Source organism: Cebidichthys violaceus, unplaced genomic scaffold (assembly GCF_023349555.1).
Source record: "Cebidichthys violaceus isolate CVI_PGR_0920_01 unplaced genomic scaffold, fCebVio1.0.p SCAF_10, whole genome shotgun sequence".
NCBI classification, from domain to species: Eukaryota; Metazoa; Chordata; class Actinopteri; order Perciformes; family Stichaeidae; genus Cebidichthys; species Cebidichthys violaceus.
This window is the reverse complement of record NW_027176263.1, coordinates 2,345,913-2,356,996: the sequence shown is the minus strand read 5'-3', so window position 1 is coordinate 2,356,996 and position 11,084 is coordinate 2,345,913. Positions and strand designations below refer to the sequence as shown.

Genomic DNA, 11,084 nt, shown 5'->3' with positions numbered 1-11,084 from the left:
CTGAATGCATCATTTATTTAGCTGTTTTTTTATATTGTAGTTTAGTTGTTTTTGTGTGTGTGGGGGGAGGGGGAGGTCCATGTGTTTGAATGTCTGTGCATATGTGAGGGAGTGGGGTGTGATATGACATTGACTATTGCACCATCTCCAAAAACATACACGTAAATATCGACAGACAGACAGGAAGGTGGTGAGCAGGGTCACATGTGAGCTGCCCTTTAGTGAAACATGATGACAATGCACTCTCTCTCTCTCTCTCTGTGGCTGTACTCATTTTTTATCATGTTACTTTCTCAGGATAAAGAAGGGTGAGCAACTTTAAAAGCTATTCTTGGGCCAATGAATTGTTAAGTAAATGTATAGAAAGATAAGACAAGAAATATGTTTAAAGAAAATGGAGAAGAACGGGCTTTTTGCTATGTTAAAATTTGTGGCTATTTTATCATCTTTGCAGGCCAAATATTGCAGGAGATGGAGCCATATTGAGTTAAACTAATGAGTTATTTTGGATTGCATCAATTGTAGCTCAACTTGTAATTTAGAATTTTAAAAAAAAGTATAAATATTTGAAAGCGAAGCGTGTGTGGCTGGAGACATGCAAAACTACACCAAGTGTTCCGCCACTCATGCAGACGGAGAATGAATGAATATGTGATTAATTATGTAAGGGGTCGAGGATCACAAATGCTGTTGAACATTGATTGTTTTTTAAATATTTGAAGCAGACAAATACCTCTTCGCACACACGCTACATGCTCAGGATTCTCTCAAGCGTTCTAAAGAAATATTTCACTTTGTTATGAAGCCATTTGTTGTGGCAAAAAAAAAATCCTTGACGTAGAGCATATTTTGCTCATGCAACCTTGTGTAAATGTGCAGCGTGCCATTTCCTGGACACAGGCAGATAAGCTGTGATGCAGGAGTAAAACAATACCTCAGTTACAAGCAATTCTTCCTGAATACAGAGTGGCTGACAAGTGAATAGCAATGATTCACATAAATGAATGTGTGAATGAGTCATCAGCTTTTCAGATGACCACATCACGGGCTGCCTTCCCTAAAAAGGTTTGTGACTTCATTCAGCACCGCTCGACTCATTCACGCTGCCTTGTATCTCTCTCACACACACATACACTCACACACACATACACACACACATCCTTTACAATTCACCGAGTAGCATTGTCCTGCCGAGAGATGTGTAATGGAAAAGATAAATGGAGGATAAAGCTAAGGTGACAGGGCCAAGCATGCACGTGTGTATGTGTATTTGCATGTGCGTGTGCTTCTGTGTGTGTGTGTGTGTGTGCTCGAATGTGTGTACTGCACAACAGACCAGCAAACCATCTGCTCATCTCCTCTTAATGAACAAAGCAAACAGCAGGAGTCAAGGCTGTCTCCAAATCTGGACTCTCTTTATTGGTAAGCACACACACACTCACATACACACTTTCGCACATCTCTGCGCTGTTTAATCTGATTATCTTTGATTGAGAACAGGGGCAAAGCAACCTTTTTAGACCTCACTCCTACATCAGTGACAGAGAAGGTCTGAAACACAATTAGCAAGCTGTTCCTCAGCTCTGCTTTGCAGTCACATCTGACCACAAGCAGCCAAATAGACCTAATGGGTGGGAACTAACCAATGGGAGCTAACACGCATACTGCATCTGTGGATGATGGGGAAATGCAACACTATTAGACAGCTGTTCGCCATATCTTTTCAAATGCACTTGGACGTAACATAAGCATTTCGATCAATTGGCTCAGGAGCAATCACAGCTAGCCACGAAGGTATACACAGCGGTTTGATGTGAGGAAAATCTGGCAGGCTGTAGTGTAAGACAAAGCAGTCGAAGGAAGTCTGGACCTTGACAAGATACGACACTGTGTGCATAAGGCCAAGGGACCATAAGAAAAAGGCATTAATCCAGACTTTGTGCAGCCACATCCTGCTCAAGGCCCCGAGGATAATTAACACTGTTACCTCTCTGTCAGAAAGCTGACCACATGGCTTCACGACGTGAAACACTCCCTGTCTGCTGCTTCTCTGCATATCCAACCCATAAACACACATTACAGACTGAGCAAATGGTCATAGATGACAAACATTATGAGACCAGTGCTTCAGGGCTTGGGAATACCCCATCTGAGGAGCATCAGATAACAGCAGGATGGCATTGTGGGTAAGGAGACTGCCCTTCACAAGAGGATCACCCGGCGGCAGCATCCCTGCTGAAATGCCTGTGAGCAAGACACAGGGTGCCGCAGTCGTCAGATCTTGTTGTCCTCAACCTGGGTACGGACCTCTTAGTCACAAAGTCTACAGATGGAGATAGCCCTGCTCTCAGTGCTACGGGGATGCACCGGGGCCGTGATCTGTCATTAAAAAAAAGACAATTTACATTTAATTTGCTTCAAATAATTTAATTTGCTTGCTTGTTTTGTTCTCTGCTTTGCTTTGAAAATATTATTATCATTATTGCTGACATTAGTAGTGGTAGTAGTAGTAGTAGTAGTAGAAGTCCATTAATTTAGATGACACTTCCATCCAAAGTGACTTACAAAAATTGTAAGAATCATGCAAGTACATCAACTGCAGCATTTAGAAACAATAAGATTCAGATTCAGACAACTTTACCCAAGAAGGGCAGAGATAGAGAATGTGTTATGTTTGATTATTTTACTGTGAATTTAGTTTTTTAATTTATAGTTAGGTTGTTAGCTACTTTACTTAATGCATTACTATTATTGTTGCGATTATTATTCATATTATTGTTGTTATTATTATTACTATATCATTATTATTAATATTATTTTTAGTAGTAGAAGCTCTACCTTCTTATCTAGTACGTATTAGCAATGTATCATTGCAGACCAAGTTCATTTTATTTTCCTCTCTTTTTTTACTTTATTTGTAAAATCAGTTAGAAAAATTAAGTGGAAATAGTTTTATTTTTTAGTTGCATTCCTTCAGTAATTGATCACCAAAAGAACTTATTCATAATTCTCTGTTATTCCCTCAGTATTTAAGACCTTCTTGGAAATGTGTTGTTTAGATTAGAATAAGGTTATTATCAGCATAACATATCTGGGGAGCCTGATCTCATCTTCAACACGGAGTAACAGCGCCCTCTAGGGGACCATTTTGGTCTAAAGTCAGCGTACCGCGAAATAACACTTTTTGGGCTTCTCGAGCTCCTGTAGCAGATCCCCTTTCCCCAGTCTCTTTCGCCTCACAGTCACAGCATGGATCCTTTCTCCAACTTTAGTTCGGTGTTTTAGTGGTTAGTTTGTCACTACCTTGAGGTCAACGGTCTTCGCCTGGATTCCGTTAAGTCATCTGGACACCATGTTTACCACCACCGGCTCTCGGGGCCTTTGTAAGTATTCCGGAACCACCAGCAAACGACGGGCTGACGCGGTCACTCTCATCTCCTGTCAGTTACAACGGTTACACAGCTAACGTTAGCTAGCCAACCGACATTAGCATTGCGCTGTCATTCATTTACCAGAGGTGGTATCTGCCAGTTAAACCTAACGTTACAGCTGCGTTTAGTTAATTAACAGTTGGTTCAGTTAAGGTTTCATCGTTGCAAATAATCGTAATTTCTGTAAATAGCCAGCTAAATTCATATTAACGTTATTATATCTGCCCTGCCCCATCATATACAAATTAGCTAGCTACTTCTCTCTCGTCCATTAACAAAACGTTTGCCTAATATACAATATACACTCAAAGCTGCTCACTGAAGTGTCACTGACTGTCCCTTCGTAAATGTGTGTGTGTGTGTGTGTGTGTGTGTGTGTGTGTGTGTGTGTGTGTGTGTGTGTGTGTGTGTGTGTGTGTGTGTGCGCGCGCGTGTGCGCGCGTGTGTTGTGCACAGACAAGGCTCCACTGTCTAAAGGCCTGCTGCTGGTCCTCAGTGGGCTGACTGTGATGCTCACTCTGCTGCCACAGTACCAACAACTGTTTGTGTACAACCTGCAGGCTGTCGCACAGCAGCACCAGGTACGTCTCCAGTATCTGTCGAATAACAAAATCACAATGTGTGTGTATGTATGTATGCGTGTGTGACTTTGCTCTACCTTGGGCTGTAGGTGTGGAGCTTGTTGTGTGGCAGGCTGGTCTGTCTCGACGTGAAGGACTGCTTCTGTAGTGGCCTGCTCATTTACAACTTCCGCATCTTTGAAAGGAGGTTCGGCACCAGGAAGTTTGCCGTAAGTACCAAAAACACATTGATGGATGAACACATAGATACATACAAATGTAATAAACTTGCTGATATTCTTGAGCTGAACTAGATTCTCACAAAATCTAGAATGGATGAGTTTAATCGGATGAATTTGACAGTGATTCTTTTTGTTATGTGTCATTCTAATCATCACATGTGGCGCTCATCTTCATTCTAGTCCTTCTTGTTGGGCACTTGGTGTCTCTCTGCACTGATGGACTTCCTGCTGGCCCAGGCATTCCAGTTTCTGTTTGACTACGAGGTGGAGGAACTGCCTGCCGGGCTGTGAGTAGCTTGGTCTCTTCAGTAGCCACAGTTCATGCTGAACTTCAGTAATGCATTTGGGAAAAGAGATCCGCCTTTTTGTATCGCTTTCATGGACACTGAGGATATGAATAGCTTGGCTTTTAGTTTACGATGTTTAAACCATGTGTCACTTACGTAGAAAGTCTTAATTTTTCCCCTTAAAGTTCTATCTAAGCTTTGGGCAGTATCCATTTTTTAATTTCTTAATCCCCTGCCTGCATTATATTTCAGTATACAGTGTTTAGATTGTGGTGGACTGTGACAGCAGCATATAACTACATTTTTCCAAAAGCCTAACATTGTCTTTCCCAGATTGCCTGATATACTGTATCTTTTCCTGTCATCCCCATCCTCTTGACTTTTCCCTTTCTCCTCTCACAGGCTCGCTCCAGTCTTCTCTCTGTTTGTGCCTTTCTACCGCTTGATCCCCAGGGTGCCAGTCACCCAAGTCCTGGGCCACATCCACATCACCAACAAGTCTCTGATCTACATAGTCGGCCTGCAGGTAAGCCCATGATCTGCTAGTGTGGGAATGTATGTCTCTATTTTGCTTTCTCTTTTACTCACTTTCCAACTTGTCTGATCCTGATTGTTTCTGTCTTCCTCTCTTCTTCTGTGGTGCAGCTGTTGACTTCCAGTCCCTTCATGTGGCTCCTTGCTCTCAGTGGACTGGTGAGTAAGCAAATTCTTCATTTTATTTACTGTGTATTTGGGAAGTGTCGTGCTATTTAAAACGGCAATATGTGAGTTATGGCCAGTAGGAGGTAAATGGGTTGTGTGACCTCGGCACACATGTGGGCCAGATTATCAAAACAATGAGCCTAAAGGGGCTAAAAGGTGCCGCAAAGATGCAGTTTGGTGTTAATATGCTGTAGGTTGTGAAGTGTCCTTTCACATAAGTAATTTCATTCATTGTAATATTTCTTAATACAGGTTTGTCTTGTGACTTCAGTACTAAAAAGATAATTTTCTTTTTTTAGATCTCCGGTGGACTGTACCACTCCAATGTTCTCTGGTTGCAGAAGCTCCTCTTTGTTCCTGCCTGGATGTCTTATATTGGACGGTATATTCTGGAGCCCATCTTCTCAAGTGAGTCCAACCGTTAGTGATCACACACACACACAAATCCTATGCAAAGCCTTCGCACAGTGACCAGTGCTGCAGGGCCTGACATGGAGTTGTTGGCCGTCTCTGTCTAATTGAGGAATAATAATATTTGTACAGTTTAGGAATTTTAACACATGCAAAATTGTTAAATTGATGCTCTTCATTCTCATTCATTCATATAGTAAAAAAAATCCTTTTTAAAAACAGAATGTGTCTTTGTCACCCTGTGTTACACTTTGCTGATTAATGTACACATGTTTTACGTGGGTTTTTTTTATGTCTGTGTCTGTGGTTACCTAGGCTCCCAGCCGAGCAGTGAGACGCCGCTGGGCATGGGGGCCACTCTGGACATCCAGAGGCAGCAAAGGATGGACGTGCTCGACCAGCAGCTGTTGCTGGCTCAATACAACGAGTCCACGAGCAACAACAGACCACAGCCACAGGTAGAGGGACACGTATTGCACTTATTGCAGCACTGATGCACAGATAAAACACAGAATATATAAATATATGTGTGTGTGTGTGTGTGTGTGTGTGTGTGTGTGTGTGTGTGTGTAGTCTGGGTTGTTACAGTGGACAAGGTTGTTATTCCCCTCCCTGAGACAAAGAGGACAGAATCGTCCCCCAGTAGAACCCCGTCCTGAGGCTGAGACACACCCGTCCACACAGTCCCCTCTATTGGACAACTCTGCTGTTGCAGAGGAGCAAGTGAGTGTTCGCCTGTGTGTTTATGTCTACATCTCTTTTATTATTATGTGTCTTTTTCAAGGCTTTTTTCACTGGTTGTATTGCTGTTATATCTGGATATTCATTTACATATTTTGTGGCCTTTATGACTCAAAATCTCCTTAAATAGACAGACTGCTAACTCTTGTTCAACAGCACTTGAGTCCCTGGCCCTCCTACACCTTACTTTGTGAACCCTTGTTATTTATTCCCATGTGATGTTTTGTCTGCCGCTGCCGTCTTCGCTGATGCTTTTTTCTTTTTGTCCCTCAGGTTGCTCTATTAGTGGAAATGGGCTTTTCCCGGACCGATGCCCTTGAAGCCCTTAGAGCTTCAAACAACGACATCAACATGGCAACTAACTTCCTCTTGCAACACTGAGAGAAAGAGAGAGCTCAGAAACACCGAATCAAACGTGGACAGAGAGAGAAAACAGGAAGAGAAGCAGAGGAGCACAAAGCAAAACGGAGAGAAGGAAACACCGTGAATGATGGACAATTTTGTACAGATAATCTGAAGCCTGTGTCCCTGCTCGCCGAAGCAGTCGTCAGGCTGAGTCAACCTGAACCGAGCTCGGTAGCGCGCCGCTTATTGAAGAGGTGTGAAGCACAAAGTGAGAGACATTTGCGTCATAGCTTTCTGACGCCCGTCGTGGTGTGAAACAGGCGCCATTGCTCAAGGCGGGCGAGTTAGACTTCTAACTGTGAGGGGTTCCCTATGAAAAACATACAGGAAGGAAGCAGGAGTCTTCAGTGCAGTGAAGGGAATATAAAGCGGGTTCTTTCTTTAAAACAACTGATGCTGAAGCACACAAATCAGCTGAGATCCAACTTCCAGTAATAGTTTTTCATAACTCACTGTCATGTACTGCCACTCTGCTTCCTCCCTCTACTGTGCAACCAGCATCTTATACCCTGATGGCTGGTTAGAGGTGATGAGTATTACGGATAAAGATAAGGAACAAGGTGTTTTTGAGACAATGGATCAGAGAACATTGTGTCATGTTTTCATCTATTTGGATAAAGTAAAAGACCTTTCGTTTAGGATTTCAGGCCTTCCACTCTTAGTGAAAAAGCTAATGCAGCACCTGCTAGAAGTTTTGTTTTGACTCCACGAGGTCAAGGTTACAGTGTCAGAACTTATGATTGAAGAATCCATGAAGAATATAACCTACTTCACCATGATTTTAATGCACAGCTGTTATTTCTCTGTGTCGGCAGTGCTTCGTGGAGGTAGCAGGACTCAACCCCTTCCTGTTTGAGATGTGTTATCAAAGGCGGTTAGTCTGCTCGTAAGTACATTGCTGGTGACAGACGGCTATCTCAGGATCTATGAGGCGCCTCCTTCTGTAAATGACATAATCACATTCACAGACACGAGAGCCCGCACACACATGCTCAGTAGCCCTTCGAGGAGGAGGCCGTGTTTCACAGCCTCGACCGTCATCTAGTCACTCAAAGGTTTTATTTATTCTGTCTTAACTGATTTTGAGTCTTTTCTCTGCCAACACATGTCTGAATCATATTGATATTTATTATGCAATATCATGACGAGGAGGAGAGATTTGTGGAGACTATGCACTGCATAGAAACTACTTTGTGTATATAAACGTGCAAACATTTTGTGCAAGAGAAGTAACATTGCAGCCACTATGTATTGATGTCAAATACAGATGCTAGTTTTATATTTTGTGCGTAATAATATTGATGAGATATGACCGCTGAGTCGGTCATGTGTGTGTATTTTTTTTAGAGTGGTATAATAGTATATGGGTGTGATGAGGGAGTTGTTGCATGAACAACTTTCTGATGAACTGTAATGAATCTTATTTTATCTGTGGAATAAATCAACTTGCAGACTGAGCTATGTTTGGCACATTGAAAGGTTTGCATCATGACAATGACATGTTCGTAAATAACAAACGGTCGACTCTACAGTGTTTTCTGTATAATTTTTTGGCTGGAAGAGAATTCCCTAGACCTTTCCCATGCAGTCAAAGCCAAATATGTTGATTCACAGAGATTAACTTTTGGAAAGTACAAATATAGAATTTCAGTAACGTTCTCTAAGCGTCAATATGATTATCAGTTTGCAGGGAATCACTATGTCCTTGTGGTACTAGTTTTCAACACATGATGGCACTCTTGTGATAAGATAAGACATCTGTATCAAGATTAAAATGTTTAATCACAGCACATATGAGCAATGTACGGGAAATGAACAGTGAGACTATCATTTAGACCGGCTTTTTCAAAAGTAACATTCATGTAATGGCTTGTTAAGATACCCTGTGTTCACTAAGGAACACAAGTTTAAATTTATTGTATCTACATCCTCAGAATCGGATACATTTTGATATTAAATCCCAGTCAGTTTTATAACAGATACATTTAATAGCAGTTGTTCCGATGGGTCAGATCTTTTCTTTTTCTGGTGAAATGTTGGATAGTAGTTTTTATGCCTCTTGCAAGTATCCAAATGAAACAACCTGACTCTAGTGAAACTGCTCACGACTGAGAGGCATATGTACTCTGTGATGCTCATTATAGAAGTAAAAAATGGAACAATACATGTTGTACAACCCCTCTCGGGGTTAAAGACAACGCGCACACTGATATTTAGCATAGTACTGTGTGTATTTCAGGAAAATGCAGTAGATATTAGAGAAAATAATAAGAATATTCAGCAAATTGATCAGAGGTGTGTATGTGTATTTAAGGGTTGCATAGTCCCAGTAAAAAGCTACTGAAATTAGACAGTAAAATATATTTCTTAAAAGTCCCAACGTGTTCTAAAACATTTTGGAAATACTTTTTTAAAACAACTCGACTATGATTGCCCGGTTACTGTGAAAAAGAAATATTCCACATGTTATGTTTGCTCACTAGATGGAGACATTGAGTGAGGTCGGTCTTCGGTGTTGTTGTTGCCAGCAGCACTCTGCCACACCCACCCGCTCCCATTATTCCACGGAGCAGACAGCTCCAGCAGACAGTCGCGCTCCAGGGTGGCTGAATATCAATGTAGAGAAATTATGCACATCTTCAAGTCAGAGAATTTCAAACGCATATGGTTTGCCAAATATTCCCCGAAACAGTGAGCACAAAATGATACTTTGAGCAACCCCATGCTTTTCTTCTCGCATATGTTGCACTTGAAATTTCATCTGAACTCCCACAGTCACTCAGGAAACATGTTTCTTTGATTTTTACTAGAAGGTCTCCTGAGTTCACAGTGACACAGTTCCATTCAGCCTCAGTTGATGTCGAACCCAGTGAAGCGGTGCAACTTTTAATGGCTGCTGAAATGAAAAGCAGCTTAAACTAAAGTGATTAATATCTGTGTGTCTCTTTGTGTTTCAGTGTTTAATTAAAGGGACTGATGAAAGAAAAAATACTTCCCTGACAACCAACCTCATTAGGGAGATTCTTTTGTGAAATGCCCACTTAATGTGCGGCATTAATTATGTCTCGTTTAGGGGTTATGACTTTGATTTTTCTTTGGAGCTTTGGGAGGTCGTATTAGTACATTTTTGATTTCAAAATTATGGTAAATTATGTATCTTGATGGGTGTCAATAAGTGAGTTTATTTGGACTGTATGTGTGAGCGAACATGTCTTTATAAACTCTAGTTGCATATCCCTGTGTTAAACCAGGAGCTATAGGATGATGATGATGATGATGTATGTTCTGGGGGTTTCTCCTTGTCTGGCTGGGAAACCATTATCGTTTACAATACAGCCGGCTGTGGCCTTGAAGCATCAGCAGTTGTGTCGAGCTATTTGTCATTTCAGGTAAGCCGTCTGTGGCTCTATTAACCAAGGCCTACTGTACTGGTCATGAAGTACCTCTACTGTATAGAGGGATGTCTGTGAGTGTTTCTGCTCCTGCCCTTTTATTCACGTATAATAAGCTTCTGGGCAAAGGTTAAAATAAGTGTTAGGTTCAGGTTAGGACAGGCTTTTGAAGAGGAATGTAAAGGTAATGCCTAAAGGACGCTTATCCACCTTTTGGCGGCGGCAGAGTAAGATGAGAAGACTTAGCTTAGCTTAGCACGAAGACGAAGGGGGAATCAGTTAGCCAGGCTCTACCAGCACCTCTAAACTCACTGACACGTCATATCTAATCAGCAGAAAAATCCTGTAATGCAAAAACAACAGTTGGCATTTTATTGGGGCTATTGGCTCCTGAAGTCAGCTGGAAACTGTTCCCAGCCAAGAAATAGTTCAGCACATAACTCACTGTGATTTTTAAAATGAAACATACATGATATGACATGCTGATTGTGGCCTTTAGAAGGGCAAAGCCAGGCTCACTGTTTCCTTCTGTCTTTATGCTAAGTTAGCTAACCAGCTGCAGGCTGAGAATGGTATCGATCCTCTCATCGAACTCTCCGCCCGAAAGTGATTAGTCCTGTCACAAAATATAAAACTATTCCACAATTAATTGGCTTGGTGTGGGGGTAAAAAGATCTTAAAGCAACAGTGACATCTTATCACGAACGCAGATCGAACATGTCACCAAAAAGTTGTTTTCTTTTGTTCACACATCCAGCTGTCATGGAGCAACATTATCATCCATTTGAGTTTCTGACACACTGGCAAATGCGACCCCTTAGAACAATATCTGGCTCTTTTGCTGCTAAATACTCCAACATGTTTGCCAGGTAGTTGCTAATTTTGTCCATCTAATTAGTACTGGGAAGGTAAT

The 11,084-nt window shown here is 41.7% G+C and overlaps 1 protein-coding gene across 1 annotated transcript; it reads left to right on the top strand.

Annotated features, from left to right (window-relative positions):
- The first annotated feature begins 3,227 nt into the window (after window positions 1-3,227).
- On the top strand, window positions 3,228-8,236 carry ubac2 (UBA domain containing 2). Its single transcript, XM_068720478.1, has 10 exons — window positions 3,228-3,383; window positions 3,888-4,012; window positions 4,102-4,221; window positions 4,414-4,520; window positions 4,923-5,046; window positions 5,166-5,213; window positions 5,522-5,630; window positions 5,949-6,091; window positions 6,207-6,356; window positions 6,648-8,236. Exons 1-10 carry the CDS (start codon window positions 3,353-3,355, stop codon window positions 6,753-6,755), a joined length of 1,065 nt encoding a protein of 354 aa, XP_068576579.1. The 5' UTR covers window positions 3,228-3,352; the 3' UTR covers window positions 6,756-8,236.
- The last annotated feature ends 2,848 nt before the right edge of the window (window positions 8,237-11,084 follow it).